We start from the raw sequence: 23,473 nt of genomic DNA, 5'->3' as shown, positions 1-23,473 counted from the left end.
CGATTTTCCTAAAAGGGTATTTGCTGGTAATGTCCATTTGTCCAGTTTCGATCATGTCCTATTGCAATGATGTAGAAGTTCTAACGTCTGTTCATTTTCTATCTAGCTCTCACTTAAACAACCTATAAAAGTCATTTCTCGTTATGATATCTACTTCCATCCAAGAAGAAAGCTATTCATAATTGTTTACCCTCGTCATGCTATCCAGACATCTGCAGTACCTGCCCCAAGCGCTAATAAGGATTCCCTGAGGCTATCAGGTCAAATGGCCGCGACAGAGGACCACTCTTGAACAAATTGGGTTTGGGGGCTCATCCACGTTGCAGCTATGCCCTAGCCAAATGCCGGCGGTATTCGAGCAACCTCAATAACACTGGTGAAGTCGAAGCTTTGGGATAATGTCGGGAGTGTCAACTTCCTCTTCGTCCGATACATTGGGTAAAGTCGGAAAGTCGTGAAGACCTGCCAGAAATGCGCCATCAAACCAGGACCATCTTGGCGAGCTGATGAAGTTGCACTATGCACAACAAGTCTGTCTCTATTTCAGTCGATATCAATCATTCAAGGGAAAGCGCGCACTTACTTCTTTGCCAGGATCATCAAGCCATACTAGCCAATTCCAACTCGACAAGAGATCTAGTAGATGCTATTCCCGTCTCGCTGAAATGGACAGTCTGCGACTGTCGAACCGGGGCAAATTGCAGAGACTCCATAGGCATGACCGTCGGGTTATCTCGGACTTTATTAGCAGCGCGCAAGTGAAGAATAACGCGACATGACAATACGCTATGCAAGATACTTTGAAGCCTTTTTATTCGTGATCAAAAATAACCGTTTTAGCATTGATTACAATATCATATAAACATGGGACATACGGGTTGAGGCAAGTAGCGAGGTCCACCTGACAGGGAAGTACCTGCGTTCAGAACATGAAATTTCAACTACAAAGAGCTTGGCAGCTTACAGGAAGCCGGAATAGTAAAATCACGGCCACAATCGTACTGACTACATCGCCGGGGAGTCAAGATCAACATACCCACACGACACAAAGAGATAATCTCTTACTGGAAATAAGGAAGTAATATATTATGCCCTCCCTGAACAGCGTAATCCACAACGGTGACCTCACATGACGGAAGTGTTTCAAACCTCGATAAGTGGTCAACCCTGCTATAACTTGGAAAACGTCAGCTGGGGACTTCTGGTGACGATGCAGTAAATACCTGTTTCGTGGAGATATACAAGTATGAAATCGATTCCCATGATATCATTGTTCTCTTGTACCGGGAGGCACGCTATGATACCAGGCACAGGAGGTTTTCCATCTTCATATCGATTTGTGAATATGATCATAGCGGAGAGAAACAGTAGTACTGACATCGAATAGTCTTTATGTAATCACCCATGCTGGATACAATAGCTACTATGATGATCTGATAAGGAATAATTAGCGATTTGAACGAAGCCAGAACACCTGATGATTTGCAAACCAAAGAGAAGGTGGATAAACCGAATAGGAACCTTCTGCTTGGACCCCAGACGGCATAAGTGCGAAGGATGATAATAACTGGATCGTCAAACTTTAGGACTCTTCAACACACATTATCTGATTGATGTTTACATTGAGCCATACTGATAGCACAAGCACCTAAAGCTGTGGAATATTAAGCAGAAATTAATCAAAAAAACTCTTATCGAGAACTCACCGGTCACTGCCCAACAAAATGATATACAAGACTACCAGGATGAGAAAAATAAGTAGTTAAATAGTTGAACGCAAAGGAAACATGGAATACCAACGTCGTATTGCATCTCGGCGTCATTATATACTGTGGAGAGAGTAAGAGGGAATATATGTAAGTTTAAATTGCGAACAGCGCACAGCACATTGTTAAAAGCATCTCCGCAAAGGCAATATAGCGAGAGAAGAGGAAGAGCACCTTGGCGGCGCCCCATTTTGACTTCCAGATGAGTTCGTACTGCACAACCATAGCCAATACAGGGGATCCATAAGGGTAAAATCACAAGTCCACATAAAGACCGCGACATACCTCCTCAGAAAATGTGTCGATATAATTGATGATCTGATAGCACGATATTAGTCCGATATATCATCTAGAATGGAAGTCACATCGGAAGAAAACACTGACAAGGATGACTAGGGAAGCAGCTGCGGTGTATAGGTTGACTAACTGGACACGAACAATGATTTTCTAATATATATACTCACCAATAACATACTACGAAACCGAAGGAGATAACAAGTAAATCGAAATAAGCTTGCCCACAACGTAAGTCTAGATGCATACCTTGCTTGTTTGAAGACGAGAAACAAAGGCGGGAATATCATCGAATGACATTTCCGACGCACAATTTGCCCCAATGGCCTACTATGGGAGGCTTCTTGTCGAGGCGTGGATGCGAACATGAATAACTCGAGTGTGAACGCACTTATATACATAATCTACCCGCTGCCGGACTGGGGAAACTTGCATAGCATCGCAACAAGGTGTAAAGGAAGTTGGAAGGAAGGAGATGACTGATGTGATCAGTCTTACAGTCGAAAACCACGATGCGCTGCGCTTGCATTGCAGTACCTTACATTGAATGGAGATTCTATTGAACAAAGCAACCACGTTTTAGGAACACGGCAGATTGCGCGCGGGAGAAAGCACGAACCCACACGACTCACGAGGGGCTTAAGCGGACAGTTCATCAAACCTTCCAAAGAAAGCAAACTATTGAATGGAAGCGTTGTCTGTGCACTCATAAATAACTTCATCGCCATCATGGGACTGCGATTATGATAGGCGTAGTATCATTTCCATCACCAAAAATTGGTGCTGTACCTCTTTCAATCAGAGGGAAGTACTCAGCGACGGCAAAGACAAGTAGCTGCATCGTAGTAAGTTTAAAGATCAGCGGCCATCATCGGATTCAATCAAAACTTGTACACAACGGGCTAAGCTTGAGTAGTAGTGTAGAGCATTAACTCGACTGAAACGCGTATTTGGAGAAGGACGTCGTGCGAGCGAATCGCAGAGAGCTGTCTGAGCAGTGTCGACAATGATGGTGTTGGCTTTGAAGCTTCCTCTCGGCTGGACTTTGGGTGCCGGCTTGTTCCTACTCCACCAGGCTTCGCCGCCGAACCGAGTCCATTATTGTCCTTTTCTGAAATACTGCTACGACTCGGACTGCTTCTTTGATACTCTAGTGCCACGGCTTCCTTTCTCACGTCGGGGAATCAGGGCGAAGGCTACGTTGGCGAGTTGATATAATCACATTCATCTGGCAAGTCTTTGCCTCTCAGGCTCTCATCAAGAATCATGTGATACGAGATTGCGCTGTGTATGTACAGCTTGAAGTCTTAGAGTCTGTCGGCTGTATACTGAGTATTTTCAGCTCAACATTGCCGTAGGGTCGAATTTCCATCTAACAAGAGGGTGGCTACATTCAGGATATGCCTACCAGAGCGGATCACCAATGCAACTCACATCAAAATGGAATAATAATGTAGGGGCTCAATCAAACGTGGAATAAACCAGCATAAGTATTGCGGGCTCCAAGCCCTATACATTTGATACACAGGACACAAGGTCCCACGTTGATAACGACGACTTCAGAAAAGCGAACTCGTGCCTGGATGGCACAGTTAATCATCCATTCGAATAAAAAGAGGCTTGCACACTGATGCTGATGTGGCAATGTACCTGTATCATCAATCGGCGCTGTCGTGAAGAAGAGCTATGTACTTACATATGCAGGGATCCATTGGGGCACGTTCATTCCTCCACCATCGCAGGATCTGCGTACATTCCCATCGCACTGAAACAAGTGCTTTGTGCGTGAACAGTGGCAAAACGCAGTGTTTCCAGCTGCATAATTGTGGAATTCACTTCCCCTAGCGTCTGAAGCACGCAAGTGAAGAAGTAGGCGGCACAGGAGCACACTGTGAATAACACTCGGAAGCCTTGATATGGTCAACTTCAGTAATTTCAGCTTTCGACACAATGACAACAACGTACGAAATGAGGGAAATACCGCCATCCTCCTACGAACAAAATCATTGCTTTCAATACACAGTCGACCAGAGAAGATTTGCACCTACAGGACATTGAAACAGTAAAAAAATGGTTGTGATCGTGCCGACTATGATAGGACAATTAGATTATCACACCCACATGACCAGAAAGAGAGAATAAATTTACCAACGACGAAGTAGTAGTATATGACAGCCTCCATAAATACAGTAACCCAGTGTCGAACTGAGATGACGGAAGTGCTTCAAGCCTCGATAGGCAATCAACCCTGCAATCACTGTAGAGCATATCAGCCGTAAGATTCCACAGACATGCTACGTATTTACTTGTTTCGTGAAGCAGTATCAGTATGAAATAAATACCTACGATTTCGCTGCTCCTTTTCATCGGTAAACATGCTATGATGCTAGGCACGGGAGGACTGTCATTCAGGTAGTGAGAACTTATGATGATGCTTATGATAATGTTTAGAAGGAACGTTTAAACTGACATCAAATAGTCTTTGTATACTCAACTATGCTGGCGATAAGACCTAAGGAGATGACTTGACAAGAATTTTCTTAGTGACAAAGGGCAGAATGATAGGGATTCAGCGAACCGTAGAGAAAGAGCATAAACCCAACAATATATATTTCCTGGGGCCCCAAACAGTGTAAGTGTGCAGTATGAGAATAATTAATTGCCAAAATCAGCTTTGTCCAACAGCCATATGGGATAATAAATGTTACATTGAGCAGCGATGATGCCACAGGCTCCCGAAGCTATGAAAAGCCGACAGTCAGACGAATCTAAGAGTAGCAAAATTCCTGAGCTTACCAGCCACTGCCCAACAGAGGGACACGCATAACTACAGAGCGAAGCTAAGAAAGGTGATTATGTGCACTAGGTAACACAAGTTCGAAGATGGAATGTTGAAGAATACCGTGGGGGGTTTGTTGTTACGATTACAACTAGAGCCACAGCATATAGTAGTCATGTAACAGGAGTGTGCACCTTTCATAAGTCCTCGCTTGAATGATGACACGATTTCAGCCCATTGAATGATAGTAATGATAGCTGTGTCTGTCGCTCACATGCTGGTGTATATTGTCCGTCCTGGTAATTTGATACAGTATAGCCATTAGAGGCAAAGTTACCCTATCAATAGTTGATCGTATAAGTAGTAGTGCCACATACTACTGTCTATAAGGGTCCATTAAGACATCGCCCATTCCTCTATGGCGGCAGATCTCGGATCTGCCATCTCACTGAATTGAGCACTGTGAACATGGGAAGGTACGGCGACATGCAGAGAATCCAATGATAGACCTGTCGGCTCTTTCACCCTCGCGTCTACAGCCCGCAAATGAAGGACCACACGGCATGACAGTATACTGTGTAAAATAGCTTGAAGTCTGTCGGTAATCAATTTTAGCCACCCTAGCCCCTGAAAGGATGAAAATGTTTAACACACGGGACAATGCTAGCGCTGACTTCAACCTGACAGGGAAGTGCCCGTTATCAGACACAACGAGTGAGATCACAGTCAATTCGACTTACAGGATGCAGGAATAGGAGAATGACGCAGCAAATTGTGCTAGCTATAGTTATGTCGGATTAACATATTATAATATTAGGCCAGGCCAATTACAACTCACCCATTACAAGGAAATAGTACAAAACACCTTCCACAAATAGTGTAAACCACAACGGGGATGTAGCATTACGGAAGTGCCTTAACCCTTTATACGTAGTTAATCCTGCAATGACTGCGAACACGTCAGCTACAGACATTGATTGACATGATACTCAGAGCTTGCCTGTTTCTAAAAGAAGTATGAGTAGGAAATCGATGCCTTCGATATCACTGTTCTCCTCCAAAGTGAGGCAAGCTATAATGCCAGGCACAGGAAGGGAGATACCTAGATAGATACTTAATATGATTAGATTTAAAGAGATATGAAAACTGACATTGAATACTCCGCAAATATCGAACCGTAGTGTAGACAGCAGCTGCTGTGATGACCTTATGATACCTCAAGTTAATATGTTGAACACACACAGATATACTTCTCTTGCGAACCGTAACGAATGTGGAGAAACCCAGCAAAAATGTTCTACTTGGACCCCAGACAGCGTAAGTTCGTAGTATAAGAATCACTATAATGCGCCATGAATCAGTTCCATTAAATAGTCATATAGTTGAACAAACACTACACTCAGCGGCAGAAACTCCAAAAACTCCAAAAGCTACAGAAAGCAAGTGATCAGATCGGGATCCGAAGTACAAGAATCTTAAAACTTACCAGTAACTGCCCAGCCCAGATACACGCACAACTACAGAACGAAGCAAATCATTTGATCGAGCACAAAAGGGTCATAAAGTACATACATGATAGTCCTGAGTTGCATTATATCCTGAAGGCACGGTTAGCAAATTACTTCAATATAGGATCTTCAGACGCACGGATCATAGTTAGAAGCATCTGTATAAAGGGAGTATATCGAGAAATGAGAAAAACAACCTTGATCATGTTCCACCTTGATTTCCAAACGAGATCATACTATGATATTAGCCAGCCAGAAGTAAACAACTGTTGAGCTGTAAATCTATATGCTTCAGATTTCATAGAAGTACCTCCTCAGCAATTGTGTAAATATAATTAATGATCTACCAATATAGCATTTATCAGCAGACAACGGCAAAAGGCAAAATGAGACACCGGGAGAACACTGACGATGACAGCAACAAACGCGACTGTGATTTGTATAGTAAGTAAATCACAAGTGAAGGTGAAGCAATATCCACCACCGGGACTCACTATTAGTATACTGAGAAAAGATTATAGATATAGGTCAGTTGACATGCCACCTATTTCATTTTACATACCTTGTCTCCTTGTACACGAGAAGCAAACTCAAAAACATTTACAGATGACATCACTTTCTTCGAATTTGCGGTAGGTTAGTTTGTGAGGCCTGTGGAAGTTGCGAACTTACCACTGGCGCGCTTATATATATATAATCTTATTGAACTAGATGATTCGGAACGTAACCGGAGAAGTCGCATCTTAGTGCGCGTTATGCGCCCAGTTGAGCCGCGGTGAGCAGAATCACGAAACTGCGACCATCGACGATAAATCACATCCTCCAGCCTACAAAACATAAGTGCATATACAATGAGCAACGTAGTTCGCATGGGATACCTGATTTCATTGTCCGACTTGTTTCACAGTCTGATGTTACTATACTGTAACGCCACAGTACCTCTTACAGAATCCAAGGATACAGCATGACATGTGTGGATATGTGGAACTGAATAGCAAGTGCCCACGAAGAGATGAATTCATCCAGTGGCGGACGTCATGATTTGATCATTGATGAGGTTACATACACAAGACCGTATCATTCTGAAACATTGGGAGCGTCTAGGATATTTTCCACAGAGTGATGACAACGAGCTTTGGCATGGTCTCGATCGCAACATGCATCCCTATTACCATTTAACGCTCGCTCTTCGATACCGATTATGATGGTGGATTGTTGTGCTTACCTCGACTTTTCAAGTAACTGTAACTTCGCTGCAGAGTTGATCACCGCTCTGTAAAAAGTAGGGAACAGCAGTCCACACGTCGCAACGCGTTTCGACGCTAACCACGGTCAAGGTCCAAGTTGTCACTTAATTTGCACTCTTAATATTCCCACGCTGGCTATTATTCCCACACGCACTTTCTCTTGGAGGCTTTCCACTTTCAAGCTCATTTGTGACTGGATCGACTGGCACACGCTTATACCACTCTAAGCTAGGACTTTGGCCGAGAAACACATCATGTTCCGCACGAGTGCTGTGCGGTCATTGCGGACGGTATGTTTACCCCTTTTATCTACCAGTAGCCATGTCTAACCAGCCCTGTATAAACCTTCACTGGACCTGTCTATATCGTGGTATTGGGTGCTATTCTTCAACCTTGTAAACTCGTGTAATTTTTCATCAAATGAACACGAAAACCGTTTGGAACGACTTACAGCCACGAAGGACAGCCTTCGCTGTTGCCGCTGTCAGTGCAGTTGGTGCTGTTCTGCACGAAAACGGGGTCGAGCAGGAAAGGGTGCGCAATCCGCTTTCCATCGCCACTTTTATAATATCCACGCGTACATTTTTTGCGTTGATTTAGCTGCCAATATACGCTGCTCCCACACCAGAACTTGTCCTCCTTGACACGCCATCTATACTCGAGACCCGGATCGGGGAAGTCCGGAGAGAAGTCAAGAAAGCCTACCAGGGCGCACATACACAGGTCCAAGGGGTTGTGTCGAGATGGATTGGCGTAGAGGAGGCTGTTGAGTGTGAGTATAGTCTAATCCAGCCCAGCCTAATCGAAAAGCTATCTCATATTTACATTTTCACTGTTGCATTTCTACCTGCACAGCTCGCATAAAGTCCTTCCGCGATCCCACCGAACCTGTAACCCCCGGTCTTCTCTACATGGGAATATCTACGCTTACAGGGTCTATCCTCGCTCGCTCTCGTTCCCTGCCTACACGCATCATACTTCCACCCACACTATTCATCGCTGCATTCGTTCATTTCCTCCCCAAGACCGCCTCGAATGTCGGTGACTACGCGGAAGAACTCGAAGACAGATATATACCGAAATTCGGAGAGAAGCGACGTATTGGGGTAGCCCACAGTCGGATGGGTTGGGAGCGGGCGAAGGAAGGTGTGGCTACTGGACAGGAGTCATTTGGGAAAGGTGTTCAGGGTGTTGTGGATAAGGTGCAGGAGGTTACTGGGCTAAAACTGGGCGATGCACTTGGGCGAAGTCGGGAAATCAAAGAGGAAGCTAAGGAAGTTGTGCGAGTGGCCAAAGAAGATCTGAAGGAAGTAATAGACAGTAAGGATGATGAGAGCAAATGATTCTATAGGTTTATTATAGTCGGACGCATTGCCTTTTCCTTGCGTTATAGAGATATTATTTACTATACCCTGACTGAAAATCGAGGCCCATATTTTCATTACCACTACTCATGCATACTCATGTAGTACTTCTTTGCTTCGTACTGGCAGCAGGTCTCGCATTGGACCGGCAGAGCAGTGCCGTGGAGAACGGACTTGCAATCGGAAAGCGAAAGCGAAAAGAAAAACACACAAATTTTTCTTGGTCTTAGCTCAGTCATCGTACAGAGTCTAGTGGACTTTACCATCGGATACCATCTCCAACATCTTCAACGAGTTTCAAGGTAATGATCGTATTTCAGTGTTTCTTTTCGAGATGAATTCTTTAGATGACGAGTCTGATCTTATCGCTGCAAGGTTTCCTTGTAGTGATATCTCATGACTGAAATCTTTTATATTTTTACCATTCATGCTTTTCTGATTCTCACCATTCTCTTCGCGATTTTTGAGTATTCTCTAACATTTTGCTCGCAATCTTTAGGTCCTGTTGATCCATGGCCCCCGTAGAGGACGATTGGTCTGATTCAGAGGATGAGCTAGGTTCAGAGGTAGAGACGGCAGTGCTGCTGGGAATCCCAGACGGGCCTATCGATACCCAGTCTGACCTCGCAGATGCAGCAGTCTCACGCATAGGAGGCACTCCTGTACGATACGTCCCCGCAATGTACTTCTACTACACATTACTTACTAGTGAATTCTATCTATTATTTTCTTTCGTACTTGTCGTTTGTATGTTCCACCTACCAGGCTTTCCTTCCAGCGCGTGAACCCTCTCTTTCCTCTTCTCAATGTGCGAATTGTGCAGAGACGATGGAGCTGCTTGTCCAGCTCTGGTGTCCGTTCGAAGATAGCCCTATGGACAGGGCGCTGTATGTCTGGGGCTGCGCACGTAGTTCGTGTCAGAAGAAGGACGGGAGGTATGTCTCCCGCGGAAAACTACTGTCAGTGCTGATCTCATCATGATAATCTCATACTACGTAGCATACGCGCTTGGCGCGGAATCAGGCGTAACGAAGCCTATGCGAAGAAATTAGAAAAGAAATTGGCAAAGAAGAAGCAAAAGGAACCAATATCGCAATCTGCAACATCACAGCAGAAAACTGCCAAAGTAAACCCATTTTCCGTGAGTAGACATCGTTCGTTCAAATGCACACGCTCATAAAGACAGGTCGGCTACAGCTGCAAAACTCTGCCGCGGCGAGCCCCTTTGGTTTAGGCACCCAGATCTTCGGGCAATCTCCTCCTCCTCCTCGCGATCCCTCACCCCCACCACCGGAAGAGAGTGTCGAGGAAAGTGACGCCGAAAGCGACTCTTCTGAAGAATCTCTCATAACGGCGCTCGCATCAACAGGTCTCTCCTCCTCACCTTGGATCTCTGCTCCCTCCTACCCTCCCTTGTATCTCTCGACCACTTCAGAATACGTCCCTCCACCCCCAAAGGCCAAGCTCCCACCTGGTGTGCAAATTCAAGATCCCTTGGACGATGACGAGATGAAGAAAAGCAGTAAAGATGGAGGTTGGAGTTTAGAAGGATACGAAAATTCTTTGGAGATAGATAGCGTGTTTGATCGCTTCACCAAGAGAGTGGGATACGAAGGGGAGCAGTGTATTCGGTAAGGCCATGTTTCCTCCATTTCCCGAATAGTCCGATGGGAATGGACAGCTAATATCGTATCACGAACAGATACGAGCTCAAAGGTGTCCCACTCCCCTTCTCGTCCGACAAATTATTCGACAAGCTATTTCCCGCACCGCCTGCACCTCCCCTTCCCGTCACCAAGCCCGACTTCAAAGTCGTCCCTGTCCAGAAACGGACGTATACGCCCGCATCTGTTCCACGCTGTCCTATCTGCAACTCACCTAGGGTCTTTGAGTGTCAACTGATGCCCAACCTCATCAACGTCCTACGATCGGCTAGTAAAGACGCAGGGAAAGAAACTGGTGGCAGACGGAAAAAAGCTGGGTTGGAGTCAGACGAGGAGCGCAGGAAAGCTGTCGAGGCTGCACTTCGTGCGAGCGGGTCGCCCGAGAAGAGAGCGATGGAATGGGGTACTTGTATGGTTTTCTCTTGCGAGAATGATTGTTGCATTGGAGATGCTGAGTCGGGTGGGGGGAAATGTACCGAGAGCTGGAGAGAAGAGGTTGTATTGGTCCAGTGGGATGATTGACGATGATGAGCGGCAGTGAGTAGCCTCTAGTTGATTGTTACAATGTAGGCTCAGAAGTTAGATCTTGTAGCGTTTATAGATAGGAGGTAGTAACAGAAATCGAAATAAGTTGTGTAAGTTTGTGTACAACATCCCTCTGCCAATCGGTGTGCGTGATCACAAAATTAGACTCAATTTCGATAATGCGATGGTTTCATTGATTATTGCGCAACCATAACTGTTCCGTTGTAGATCCCTGTCTCTCTGAAGTCAATATCTACTCGACCCAAGGTTAGGGGGACTGATCTATGTGACTTGGAGCCTGAGCTTTTCGATTCGCAAGCTCGTGAGCTTGAAGTTTGAAGAATAAAATCTGTCAGGTGATACCCAAAGAGCCCATTTGTATTGGAATATGATACTGATACAATTCCACCCCGTGCAACGTAGATGATGGACACATAGTTTACAACATAAAATGTCAATGCGAATCAAGGTCCCAGTATCGCACATCAGACCCATTTTTCCGGACAAGCTTAACTATCATATCATTGCCCTGCCAATGTCTTCATTCTCAAGGCCCTCTCCGCCCTCTCCCACATCCCCTCTTCACCTCTCTGTACCCTCTCCCACTCGTCCAAATCAGACCTATGGTGCATCACGACGACGCGAATGCTCTCCTTATTCCTGCTCCCCCCTCCCTGCATTCGATCTTCGGCCAACGCATCACACTCCTCCACGCTCTCCCACCCACTACCTACCCATCGCACGCCTTCCTTCCTAAGTCTCTCCTTCGCAAGTCCCCACACAACATTCTCAACCCGTAGCACGATCACTCGCAGCGCTTTACACCGTTCCAGCACCGCACCGACGCTCCCGCGCGCCCAGTACCGGAATGCAACATGCGTGAGACAGGGGAGGGAAAGGAGAGGGTGTGGGCCTTGCTCGTGCTCGGCATAAGAGGCGGTGCTGATGGGGAGTGTCCACATCGCCCAGTGATTCACGATGTCGAGGTGGGTGAGGTGAGAAAGGAACGGCAGCGAAGTGGAAGACAAGCCGGAGGGCGAGTTGGGGGGTGAGCCCAGGAAGGTGGTGAGGTTGATAGAAGCGTGGGTGAGCGTTTTCATCTTTGAGCCCGTTATCCGGACCGTCTTGTCAGCCTCCCTCTCGCGGTCTCTTAATACGTGCTCCAGCTTCATTGCGGAACCGTCCGTCGGTGACACCCAGCAAGCAAGCGTCTGGAGATTTGTGCAGAGCGGGACAAGCTGCTCTGCGACAGCTAGAGGCGTAGAACGTGGAAGAACTAGGGTGTTGATGCGGGAAGCAATGGTCCGTGCACGGGAATGACTCGCTTGCCCTTTCTTTTCGTCATCATGTGAGGGAGAAAGTGTGCGCAAGAGGAGAGTGGACATTGATCCTGAGTCGATAATGATGGTGGAGTATATGATAGGTTCAAGCCTGGAAACACGGTATATCAATATACTTGCAACAAAGAGTAGTAGCGCGTAAATGCACACGGACCAGATTTGTGCCCTCTTAGCGACACACACGAGACATAGCGCAGACGGACGGTTCGTGTAGGCTGCGAGCTCGAATATATCGCGCTCAAGCTCGGGCGGGAGGACGGGGAATGTCGCTGTCGATGGATCCATGTTGGTGGATGTTGGTTGAGTGGAACATGATGATGATGGCAACCGCAAGTCATATGGGTCTTATCTCCTCCCTATATATCTTATCTTATCTTATCGCGTCTAGCCGCGGCATGAAATCGGCTAGTTGCGAGTCTTGCGAATAACTTGGAAGTGGCTCATCGTCCGCGCAGATTGACCTCAACAACACGAGCTCTGTGATAAGTACCTGTCGTCCTCGAAAATTGTCCTGCGCACGCTGGCTGTGTCGTCATATTTGAAAACAATCACTCGATTCACCTCATGACCAGTTATCTTACAAACTGTTATCCCATACATGCGTTTTGACCCTACAATGAGGTTTCTCAGTCTAAGTGTATGGATAACCCTGTGTCAGGACTTGCTTGACGATATTAAAAGTTTCAGGTAATCTAGAGGTATGTTCCCTACTCAGTCATCAAGCTAACGCTCTGCGCTACAAACGTTGACGAGAAACCAGATGTCAATATACCACGTATATTCGATCTGCTATACACCACAATGTGTCTCGTGTCCACCTACCCAGCTCTGGGTTCTTTGTCACCCAATCGCGACAGTCATACCTGTTATGTCTAGGTGGATCTGCGAATGAAAGTAGTCAGTCTCTGTGGCTCAGTTTACGAATATGATGGCCCACCTCCGTTGTCAAGTTCTCAACTGCATCTGCGAAAACCCTAGTAAACTCCGTCATATGTTCCAAAACTCTATACCCACAACGCGAGCATCTCGACCTTGCCTTCTTGACCGCTTCATCCAAACCGTTTAGAACTGTTGTGCCAGATGGTCTATCCCGCAGAGCAATCCAAGTAGCGTCCATATACTCTGCCCACCAGTCTGGAGGCGTGGAGTTATCTTTGAAGCGATACTTGTTGGTGCGTGGGCAATCGCAGTGTTCGCCATAGTGATAAACGTCTGTCAGCCATCTATCCCCCGTAGCCCTATAGTGATATTCCATCCACGATAATGAAGTTAACGTCTGCACTGCGTCTGCACATTTCGCATGGTAGTGCAGGAGTTGACGAAGGTCTACGGCTGTAATCAGCTCAAGCTCCTTCACCTTCGGGGGCATGAGTGGATGACGCAACGTGTACCGCGCGGCCGTCCTTGTTTCGTCTTCCATCCTCGAGCCACAAGCAACGGCAAAAGCACGAAATGGCTCCTTCTCCAGAATAGCTTGATTACCCAGAGCGTTCCCCACTTTCTTCTCAATCAACTCCAAGGAATATTTTCTCGCGGCTTCCGAGACCTGTACCACGTCTGTCAAATCTTCCAAGTTCGGATCCTCAGCCAAAGTTGATGGGTAGCAGAATCTGAGGAGATGATCCAACGTCCTGCTATCCTCGGTTACTGGAATAACTACCAGCCCATCCTTGATCTCGTCCCCACTGTCATGCACTGACGGCTGCGGAAGCTCAAACATCGCTTCGAAGAAAGGTGATGCAAGCGAAAGGAATAGTCTGAAGACGCGAAAATAGACGTAGTCTGAAGAACGTAATATGATATCTGCTTTGGGATGATCAAACGGCGAAGGTGCATCTGTAAACATGTTGGCCAAAGCTGAGGCGTAAACTTGAAGGTGACTGTGATCATGTTAAATCTTTCAGGGTGCATTATATAGCTGACGACTTGAGGTAGCAGTGAGGTATTTACGGAGGTAAGCATATCACATATTTGCGTAAAATACGGGCCTGTCGAAACATGGAGTACTTCGCCTTTGCACTGCTTGACCCAGATCTAGATTACCTAGGTCAAAAATGGTTTAGTATTTGCTGTGTGATCCCGACCTTGTCGAATCTAAGCTCGAGCGTCTAATAATGCGGTTGTGCCGGAACTGGCGATCTCATGCCATATGTGGGTATCCTTCGTAGAGTTCATTATTGTGAGTCAGCACATCGTTGATATTCCAGTAATCATACATACATACAGCGAGGGAATCTTTGACCATTGGACCAACACTTGGGGTCATTCATTTTTGGTTCTTGTGTTGCGACGAACTGACCGGACCCGGGTTATGTTATACGATAAGATATAGCCGCCAACTTCAGCGACGAGAGTGATGGGAAACTGTCACGGTAGGGTTACTTCCTCGTAGGCTAGTTGAAGTTGTAGTAGTATTGGTGAGGGAAATAATAAGGCGCCTCCGCCGGATGAAGCTCAACAGTTTCCTCGACAGATTATCCCTGAAATCGTAATATTACGACACCCATTTTCTACTGTCTCCCATTGTCTCCAAAATCATATTCGTCACGGTATCTATCCTCCAGAGCTCACGCGGGTTACTTACTGCCCTGTCCCTGTCCCACACCTTTTGGAATCGAGTTTGTTGTACTGTGCACGTGCGTAATAGTATTTGCTGGTCTTCACATGAAGGGATGTGTGCGATGGTTAGAGTCGTCGAAGTTTTGTGAACTTGTTATCAAAACGTCTGGATTAGATCTCGGATGAGACTGACCGGGGTGTCCTAGAGAGTACTCCTGATTCTTTCTGAAGTATGAAGCAACGAGAGAAGTTCATGCACAAAGTCCTGAGATGACAATCGTGTAAACCATTGTGTACGTTTTTCTGGTATTCTGATCATGTTTTTTGTTTAAAAGTATGGTATTTCTTAGTGTGCTCAAGTTCGTCTGCTGTAGACTGAAATAGACTGAAACGCGGCTTTGCAGAAGCTCCATGTGCTCTGGAGCTTTGTGTGGCAGACTTCCACCACACTGTAACCGACGGCGACGAGCAGTTCTTTCGACCTCGGGCTTCGTTTCTTGCTTGAGAACATCAAACATCACTTCGTACTTCGTGTACATGGTGTATACAAGGCGCTATTGACCTGGGTAAGTTCTACCCTCAGGATCACTATCAATGCTTCAAATAGTCATATCAACTACTGGTACGAATCGTCTGTTGCAATGCTAGATAGTGTGTTCAAGTGAATATACTCTTGGAATCGAGAAGGAGTACAAGTATTACTATCTTAGCACGCAAGCTCGTTCAAGATATTTTTGCAAGAAGAACCAAGGTGGGCTATCTTTCATATATTTGTGAATAGTTCCAAATTCCTCGTACGCACCCACAACTTAATGATAATCAATATCACTGTTCACCATTTGTCCGGGTCTTGTACCTCTTCCTTGCAAAATCCATCGGATTTCCGAGCAACTGTGCGGCGAGCATAGACTTGCACCGCAGTTGGAACTTGAGAGGCAAGAATTTGACAGAACAACAATCAGAGCAATCAGAACACATGCAACCTGGCACGTTGAATACATCACAGAGCAGACATACATCACGGAGAAAACATACATCACAAAGAACAAAAGAAAACACGCCTTGTCCAACTCCCTTCCTTCCAGCCCATCCATACTTCCGCTCATCCCATTATCTTCCTATCCGTTTCCGCCCATCCAAATACTCTCTCTCACATCTTCTTCGGCTCTAACCTCGACCCACGCAGCGTAAACACCATGAAAGGACACAGCCTCCGAAACGAACCAGAAAAAATGCTCATAATTTGAAGTCGCAGTCTGGCAGCATACGCAGACAGTATTACCCATACCTTGTCTCATTCATAGCGGTAATGCACCTTGACAAATCATCCTGTACACTGAAAACCCCTTGAATGTTACGGCACCGCTGTGGAAGAGGAATGCATCATTTAGTTTGGCATGGACATCGCGCATTTCACACTGAAAACACACCAAAGAAGGCTTCTCTCAAAACGGATGCCGGTTCAGGCTCGCCTCTGTTTCTTCGATCCTCCTGTAGGAAGACGTTAGAAACTTATAAATAAACAGAATGGATTCACATACCAGCTGAGAACAGAAAATATATTTACTTTAGGTTAACGTCCCCTAGGTCAAATAGCACGAACAACGCACCCACTAAAAGTGAATAAAGCGATCAGTTAATCGAAAATCGGTTTCAGCAATGACTCTAAACACATACTTTCTACATTACATGTCCAAGGCATTAGCTCCATTAGCGCTTATATACAAATATCTAAAGGAAGCATCTTACATCCTAAAGATCACCGGTCACAGTGTGCAAAACAACATAGCTGTAAATTTTGTAGAAAGGTTGGCAACGGCGAAACATACGATCTGTAATGATATGTAGTTAGCGACGTTACCTGCTAAATACATCAAATGGTGGCATACAAGCTGAGGATATCACCCAGGCCATGACAGTCAGCCAAATGTTTGGCTCGCAAATGGACAAGAGGAGCGTACTTGCTGAGAACGTCACCGGGGCCACGGCAGTCAGCCAGATGTCTGGCTCGCGAAGGGACAAGAGAAACGTACAAACTGAGAACGTCACCAAGGCCATGACAGTCAGCCAAATGTCTGGCTCGCAAAGAGACAACAGGAACGTACATACTGAGAACGTCACCAAGGCCATGACAGTCAGCCAAATGTCTGGCTCGCAAAGGGACAAGAGGAACGTACTTGCTGAGAACGTCACCGGGGCCATGACAGTCAGCCAAATGTTTGGCTCGCGAAGGGACAAGAACTTACGCTGCTGATAAATTCGTTCTATAAAAAAGTGGAAACAAATCATATAGGTCGACGCGCCAATAAGTAGCACAGAACAACAAAAAAAACGCACCAACTGATTCCATGACCATGAGTCATATTTATCAACCATCTTCCAGAAGTATATCAAACACGGTATATTACTTACGTCCTGTATGTGGTCAATCTCTTCAAGTACACTGTACATAATTGCAACACTTACTTTCTAAGCGTTTGTGTAAATAGTTCAGGTCAACTGTAGTCTATGGTACTTTGAGCGAACTTACTATCTGTCGATCAAAACGCCCCAACGCGAATTTCAGACCACATAGTGTCGTGTTGCATCTATGACCACGCACCAGCTGTTAAGGTTAAGATGTAAATCTATTAATGATTTATGCATGATCCGAGTACTAGACGCACAAGCTGATTTCGATTGTGGTAGGCCAAAGGTTGAAGATGCTTCATCATTATGTACCATGTAAAATGACAGACGGTTCGCACAATTGTTTGGCCTAGCATATTATTTAGGCTAGTTAAAGTCGACTGTAAACTTTGAGGGTATCGCGAGAGTTCCTGTATAGAGTTTGATGAGATATACTTCGCGTCAATGTTGCCACTTACTAGTGGGGAACAACTTGATTCTGTCTTTGCTAATTTGGTAAATATAATCATAGAATGCAGCCAAGGACCAAGGGAACTGTTAGTGAAATTCGTCAGAGAATATTTAAGTGAGACAGATAAAGACAAATCCGAAGGACAATGCCCTTCTTCTGCAGGTAATGCTTTCCGAAGATGATCCAACCACTCTGTGCAAGCGTATCGCAATGGTTCATCCGTAAACCAAAACTCTGTTTTATTTTTTGTCATGATATCTAGGCACCCAATGGCAATGGAGATATGACGAATAGGAGGATCAATGAAATAGGCTCCCGAACGTGCTGGGGTCATCAAGAAGTCGCGCAAAGATGTGTGGACCAGTTGCACTGGATCGTCGTCAGATTCGGGCATGAGGAGGATGGACTGAATGCTAAGGAACGATTCTACAAGGGGTCGTGGGGGAATATTCATTATGGTAGCTTGATGTTTGATGGGTAGTGGACGTTGGATTAGGAGGAGGATGCCCATGATCCGTAAGAGATCAGCCATGGGAACCGGGGTACCATCTGGATATAAAGCATTTGAGAGGACCTGGGAATACAAGCTGTCTAGGCCATGTGCTTTCAGTGCATGCAGAAGTTTCTGGTGCGGCATACCCCCGGCTCTACCAACAAAATCAACGAATGTGGACGAGTATATATATGATCCCGCAGCTTCTTTGACGAGGATGTCAAGGATTTCGGGAGAAGGCCAAGGCTCTAGCACCCCATCCGCAACCATAATTAGGCGGTTCACATCATATATTCTTTTGAATTCGGACTGGAAATAGATGTGTATATCCTCTGCAGCATTAAAGTTTTGTAGTTTCAACTAGAGCGTAATGCCTTTGGCGGCTGGAGTTTCGAGCTTTTTACGGAGATGTTCTTCGACCCTGCTAGTGATGAACAGACGAAAAGGGACCTGACGTTTCCTGGCCCCACAGGCATCAACAACAACGTCAATGAATTCCTCCATCGATGCTCCATCTTGGCGTATACATTCGTCCAAAGCATCGATAACTATTACCATGCGTTTCCGGTTGAGGATATCCCATTTATGCTTTGAGCATGCAATCATGGGTTCCATGATCAGTTTTCCAAACTGATAGCTGAGCGACTCATTCAGTATAGAAGGTTCCTTACCGAGGGCGCCTTTTATCAATGGTCCCATGCCTTCGACTTCAGTCGAGAGCTGAAAAGCGAGCGTAGGAATTAGGCGGGAGATTTTGTCTCGATTTCCTGTTCCTCTGAAAAAGAAGAAACTGGCACCAAGTCTCTTCTGGTCAACACACCATTCTGCTATGGTCTGCGCTATGGTCGATTTCCCACATCCGGCCGAGCCATTTAGCCAGAAAATTGGATACTTAGTATCATTCGCCCATTTTTTGATCGTTTTTAAGACATTTTTCCGTGTACCTTGCAAACATCGGGCTTTTCTTCCACTGCGATTCTGGTACGAAGCGCTGACAGGTTGTAGCAGCTGGTGTAAACTCGGCGTGGCTGACCATCAATAATTCAGCTCAGAACTAAAGGGTGACACGCGCCACACAACGTTGTACTTGCCATGAGGACCGTTCGTGATGTTGTTTACAACGTGGTTCTGACTTCCAGATATTTCGTTAAAAGCGCTCGGTTCAATGTGGGTGTTTGCGGAGTGATTGAACATGCCAGCACTGGGCACTGATAGAGAGGTATTCTGTTCGATGTGGTGGAGATTACTGGCTTCACCGGAAGCGTTGCGTTGGAACTGTGGAATATGGGGATTAAGTCGGTTGGGGTCAGACATTGTGGATGAAAGAACGACAACGATGAGATGGAGCGACGATGAGGGGTGGGGGGTGGGATGGGGCATGGGAACGAACATAGGTATAAGTAGCATATCGATAAGCGCCCATTTGAATATCACGGCCTGATGTCTTGTATGATGCATGTTTGGCTTTCCTTATCAGGTCGAATGGATATCAGGTCGAATGGAGCGTGCAAGCAGGAAGTAAGATTATTTCTTCTCTATACTTATTACGAGAAGAAGAAATCAATAGGCGCTCGCGGACTGGTCTGGGCAAGGCAGCATAACACTGGTGTGGCTAAGATCTGAAAAGCACCTTCCAGTCTTCCGTATCAACAAACTGCCCCTTTGTGGTGGCTTTCTGAAGCCAGAAGCCACATTGCAAGGCGTAATGATAACGTTGCAGCGAGGGCATAGGGTAAGACGCCGATAAAATGATATCGTCAGGAGGAGATAGGTTGTTGTTCATAGTACCGTCGATATTGTAGCATGGGGGGCGCTGTCTGAGGCTGCTGTTAGTTTGTAATAGTAGAAAACAAGAACTCACAAAAGCATGTCAATACAATCATGAATTACGCGCGATAGCATAATGAGGTACAACAAATGATATGGTTTGACTGATAAGAAGCACAGAATACAGCATACACAAGCCGTCGATAAGATTCCAGAGTATAGTGTTGGCACGGATGGTGGTTCAAAGGGAATCATTATATCGGCAATGATGAACCGTCCCTTGCTGGCACGAAATCGAAATTCAGCGAGATGAGTGCGAAAGTCGTTTTACTTGTTGCACCTTCTTTTTCTTTGCGCAATATTGACATGAGAGGATCGAGTGCGTAGCCCCTCGTCCACTGAGAATGCTGGAAGAAACGTTGCGATCAAACGAAGGTCCGATTTTGAATCCTCAAACATGAATGCATAACACGACACGCATTTATGGTGAATAATATTACTTTCATGTTTCTGTGAGCCTCATGTTTACCATTCCCAAAACCTGTTATCCTCCGAATATATCCCAGGAATGAGCAAGGGAACGGATGCCAAAGCTTCATCCAAACCGCTGTATGGAATAGATATCTATAGTGTTAAGAAGACTGCTTGTGCGTGGTATGGCAATGTTTGGGATATCTTCGCAAAAGCTTTTGATATTACATCGCTGTACATTTCTTCATGTCATCCCTGAATTTCAATACTGGAATAAGAGTAAGGATTTCAGTGATGCTAAACGTGATTATTTCAAGTTGCAGAGAACACCAGTTACTTGCGACATGCTCACCTCCTGTGTTAGTAGAACCCTGGAAATATCATGGGTTCCTTTGAACATTGTACTCTTGAAACCTCCAAACGGACAGCTAGACTCTGAAAAATGGTTGGGCGTTCAAGTTGCAAGGTTGGGTGAATTAAACAGTACGCTCACTGGCACTGAGGCCTGAGGCTCAGAATGGCAACTTCTTCTCACAGCTGCATGAATTCGCTTTATCTTCTTTAACAGGCAACTGAACACTAAATCTCACTTGCAGTGTCGACACCGTTGACTGGTACCAGCCATTTTCGAGTCTCCATCGCCATTGTAACTTCGGAGAAATGAGAGAAATAATCCACATTCAGGCTGGCACATTCGCCAACTACGTTGGAACTCACTTTTGGAACACCCAGGAAAGTTACTTCACATATTATGAAGATGAAGATCCTATAGTGAGGCATGATATCTCTTTTAGAGAAGGGCTCATCCATGTATGGTCTACTTGCGTCTATAATGCCTTACACCGCTGACAGTGTCTTCACATTTGCATTCAATATTGAAGAACGAGCCGACTTTGTGTCCCAGACTACTTCTCTTCGATCGCAAAGGTAACGACTAATTTCAACAAGACAGCCATCGACCGTGCATTGATACTGTCGCTCAGTCAACTTTGGATCTCTCGCAAAAACTAACAGGCTCGCTGACGAGAATGGTGAGGATGAAGAAGGATCTATCCTATGGTATTAGATGATGTCACTATGGTACATGTAACTTCGCTCATCCCATGTCCTTTTGTGGCCAGGGATGGAAACACAGTTGAATATAAGCAAGAACCTGTGTCAAAAAGCGAATATCACACCCATCTGGAAGAAATGTCTGAGGACACGACAGAGGATGCTGTAGGAGAGACCACAGATGCGTCCATCAGATACTGGTCTGATTTCAACCGGGTGTTCTTCAGTCCAAGGACTGTACAGATGTTACCCGATGTCGCAGATTGGGAAACCACCACAGGTGACTGGAGTGTTGGACAAGAAACCTTCCGTCGCTTTGATGAAGTCTGTTGTCTAATCCCTCATACCTACTTGCCTTCTGACAATCTCTATTTTTGAAGGAAAATGGACTCATGGAAGAGTCACTGAGACTCTTCATCGAGGAATGCGACAATTTTCAGGTAGTTTTCGCTTTCCTCACGTGAGAAGTTGTCTTTCTAACTCCCTTAGGGATTGCAAGTAATACAAGATACATCGACATTCGGCTCCTTCATCGGCTCCATGCTTTCCTCATTCCGAGACGAATATCCCAAAAACCAGGCTTTGACCTTCGCCTTGCTTTCTAGTACACATACGGGTCATATCGACGTCAACAGCAATGTATGTGGGCAAATCTGCTGTGCTGCTACTATTTCTCAAAATCGAAAATCTAGCCTAGCGTAATTAACGAAGCTGTCAATGATGCACTTTGTTTACGTGCCTTGAACGAACTTTCAGACGCTACCATTCCCATTTATCATCCAAGTCATTGGCCTCAAGGCGCATGGGCGGATAACCTCAAATTCGATGTGTGTTTGACTATTTTTTAAATTTTTTCTTTAGCTTATCAGTGCAGCGCGAGAAACCATACCACACTTCTGCCATACTTTCAGCTCACATAGAGTCTGCTACTCTGCCCTTGAGGTAAGTCGTCCACTTAAAATCTTTGCCAGGCCATACATGACACACACGCTTTAGATTGAAAGGAAGTTCGCATGATATATCAGCTTTGAGCAACCGTATAAATGGGTCTAGTGTTCGCTTTGGGCAGTTAAGCGGCACACTTCCCGTATCATCTGCCCAAACCTTTAAGAACAGACTCAATTTCTCGACACTATCATCGGTCAGTGTATATCTAAGTATCTCCACGCCCCTGCCAACGTCTCATTTCAAATAGCATAAACAAACTGAGTTTTCAAGAGAGGACGTGATCCGAGGATTTTCTACTGAAAACACAAAAGTCTATGACGACTGGTGCAACCTATCGCCACTGCGTGCGCCGTTTTATGCTTGGTATGTATATCACTATTCGATGCAGAGTATGAACATACGTACTGATCCCTATTTAGTACCACTACACCTTCGTATCCCCTTCCGACATCCTTCCCCCCTATTTTCGAATCACAGTACCCACGACCTCTCTCAAAACCTGTATTCTCATCCCTAGGCGCCGGTACCGCGAGCTCGGGCATGCTGTCAGACTATGCTAAACTCATCGGACGTTTATCAACGAAGAAGAAAGGAATCGTGATCGGATTAGAGGATGATGAATTGAGGGAATTGGCCAATGAGCTTTGGGTCCTCTGTGATGGCTATCTCGGAGATGGACCCGATGAAAAGGAGGAAGACGCGCCCGGAGAAGACGAGACGTAAACGGGTAAATAGGTAATGATACAGAACCTTGTTTCTTGACTGCCACATTGAATACAAATGGTCGAAGCTGAAAACCACCGGAAGAATCTCACTCAATTTACTAATAGTCCAG

At 45.6% G+C, this 23,473-nt stretch overlaps 12 protein-coding genes across 12 annotated transcripts; 4 read left to right on the top strand and 8 right to left on the bottom strand.

The window, feature by feature from the left end:
- Window positions 1–162: 162 nt before the first annotated feature.
- SERLADRAFT_380903 (uncharacterized protein) lies at window positions 163–679 on the bottom strand (the record flags this gene model as incomplete). Its single annotated transcript, XM_007314923.1, has 2 exons — window positions 163–532; window positions 584–679. 2 exons carry the CDS (start codon window positions 598–600, stop codon window positions 334–336), a joined length of 216 nt encoding a protein of 71 aa, XP_007314985.1.
- Window positions 680–937: 258 nt separating this feature from the next.
- SERLADRAFT_366481 (uncharacterized protein) lies at window positions 938–1,406 on the bottom strand (the record flags this gene model as incomplete). Its single annotated transcript, XM_007314922.1, has 4 exons — window positions 938–1,005; window positions 1,066–1,176; window positions 1,224–1,325; window positions 1,379–1,406. 4 exons carry the CDS (start codon window positions 1,404–1,406, stop codon window positions 938–940), a joined length of 309 nt encoding a protein of 102 aa, XP_007314984.1.
- Window positions 1,407–1,722: 316 nt separating this feature from the next.
- Window positions 1,723–2,609, bottom strand: SERLADRAFT_459585 (uncharacterized protein; the record flags this gene model as incomplete). Its single annotated transcript, XM_007314921.1, has 6 exons — window positions 1,723–1,829; window positions 1,883–1,979; window positions 2,052–2,084; window positions 2,151–2,170; window positions 2,231–2,240; window positions 2,310–2,609. 6 exons carry the CDS (start codon window positions 2,358–2,360, stop codon window positions 1,738–1,740), a joined length of 303 nt encoding a protein of 100 aa, XP_007314983.1.
- Window positions 2,610–4,715: 2,106 nt separating this feature from the next.
- SERLADRAFT_406198 (uncharacterized protein) lies at window positions 4,716–6,960 on the bottom strand (the record flags this gene model as incomplete). The annotated part of the gene is made up of 16 exons (XM_007314920.1): window positions 4,716–4,801; window positions 4,857–4,887; window positions 5,114–5,177; window positions 5,494–5,519; window positions 5,580–5,620; window positions 5,678–5,779; window positions 5,888–5,941; window positions 5,991–6,045; window positions 6,103–6,179; window positions 6,326–6,356; window positions 6,412–6,437; window positions 6,487–6,505; window positions 6,658–6,690; window positions 6,758–6,777; window positions 6,842–6,851; window positions 6,910–6,960. The coding sequence occupies 16 exons, from the start codon at window positions 6,958–6,960 to the stop codon at window positions 4,716–4,718; spliced, it is 726 nt and encodes a 241-aa protein (XP_007314982.1).
- Window positions 6,961–7,550: 590 nt separating this feature from the next.
- Window positions 7,551–9,116, top strand: SERLADRAFT_459578 (uncharacterized protein; the record flags this gene model as incomplete). Its single annotated transcript, XM_007314919.1, has 5 exons — window positions 7,551–7,628; window positions 7,684–7,884; window positions 8,048–8,128; window positions 8,195–8,366; window positions 8,450–9,116. The coding sequence occupies 4 exons, from the start codon at window positions 7,849–7,851 to the stop codon at window positions 8,935–8,937; spliced, it is 777 nt and encodes a 258-aa protein (XP_007314981.1).
- A 354-nt stretch (window positions 9,117–9,470) lies between these two features.
- On the top strand, window positions 9,471–11,144 carry SERLADRAFT_406196 (uncharacterized protein; the record flags this gene model as incomplete). Its single annotated transcript, XM_007314918.1, has 5 exons — window positions 9,471–9,620; window positions 9,724–9,893; window positions 9,958–10,099; window positions 10,156–10,589; window positions 10,661–11,144. 5 exons carry the CDS (start codon window positions 9,471–9,473, stop codon window positions 11,142–11,144), a joined length of 1,380 nt encoding a protein of 459 aa, XP_007314980.1.
- A 524-nt stretch (window positions 11,145–11,668) lies between these two features.
- On the bottom strand, window positions 11,669–12,772 carry SERLADRAFT_434679 (uncharacterized protein; the record flags this gene model as incomplete). The annotated part of the gene is made up of 2 exons (XM_007314917.1): window positions 11,669–12,578; window positions 12,642–12,772. 2 exons carry the CDS (start codon window positions 12,770–12,772, stop codon window positions 11,669–11,671), a joined length of 1,041 nt encoding a protein of 346 aa, XP_007314979.1.
- A 778-nt stretch (window positions 12,773–13,550) lies between these two features.
- SERLADRAFT_335978 (uncharacterized protein) lies at window positions 13,551–14,312 on the bottom strand (the record flags this gene model as incomplete). Its single annotated transcript, XM_007314916.1, has 1 exon — window positions 13,551–14,312. A coding segment is annotated over one exon (762 nt), but the record flags the coding sequence as incomplete, so codon positions are not given.
- Window positions 14,313–15,986: 1,674 nt separating this feature from the next.
- SERLADRAFT_459576 (uncharacterized protein) lies at window positions 15,987–18,606 on the bottom strand (the record flags this gene model as incomplete). The annotated part of the gene is made up of 6 exons (XM_007314915.1): window positions 15,987–16,411; window positions 16,477–16,538; window positions 17,008–17,053; window positions 17,294–17,311; window positions 17,713–17,865; window positions 17,914–18,606. The coding sequence occupies 5 exons, from the start codon at window positions 18,541–18,543 to the stop codon at window positions 16,492–16,494; spliced, it is 894 nt and encodes a 297-aa protein (XP_007314977.1).
- Window positions 18,607–18,759: 153 nt separating this feature from the next.
- Window positions 18,760–19,713, bottom strand: SERLADRAFT_434676 (uncharacterized protein; the record flags this gene model as incomplete). Its single annotated transcript, XM_007314914.1, has 3 exons — window positions 18,760–19,174; window positions 19,344–19,427; window positions 19,487–19,713. 3 exons carry the CDS (start codon window positions 19,711–19,713, stop codon window positions 18,760–18,762), a joined length of 726 nt encoding a protein of 241 aa, XP_007314976.1.
- A 912-nt stretch (window positions 19,714–20,625) lies between these two features.
- On the top strand, window positions 20,626–21,093 carry SERLADRAFT_459573 (uncharacterized protein; the record flags this gene model as incomplete). Its single annotated transcript, XM_007314913.1, has 1 exon — window positions 20,626–21,093. A coding segment is annotated over one exon (270 nt), but the record flags the coding sequence as incomplete, so codon positions are not given.
- Window positions 21,094–21,297: 204 nt separating this feature from the next.
- On the top strand, window positions 21,298–23,361 carry SERLADRAFT_434675 (uncharacterized protein; the record flags this gene model as incomplete). Its single annotated transcript, XM_007314912.1, has 11 exons — window positions 21,298–21,447; window positions 21,519–21,564; window positions 21,621–21,696; window positions 21,759–22,014; window positions 22,071–22,130; window positions 22,180–22,329; window positions 22,383–22,517; window positions 22,565–22,632; window positions 22,687–22,831; window positions 22,886–23,001; window positions 23,058–23,361. 11 exons carry the CDS (start codon window positions 21,298–21,300, stop codon window positions 23,359–23,361), a joined length of 1,506 nt encoding a protein of 501 aa, XP_007314974.1.
- Between the last annotated feature and the right edge of the window lie 112 nt (window positions 23,362–23,473).

This window comes from Serpula lacrymans (genome assembly GCF_000218685.1).
Source record: "Serpula lacrymans var. lacrymans S7.9 unplaced genomic scaffold SERLAscaffold_3, whole genome shotgun sequence".
NCBI lineage: Eukaryota > Fungi > Basidiomycota > Agaricomycetes > Boletales > Serpulaceae > Serpula > Serpula lacrymans.
This window is presented reverse-complemented; position numbering and strand designations above follow the sequence as displayed.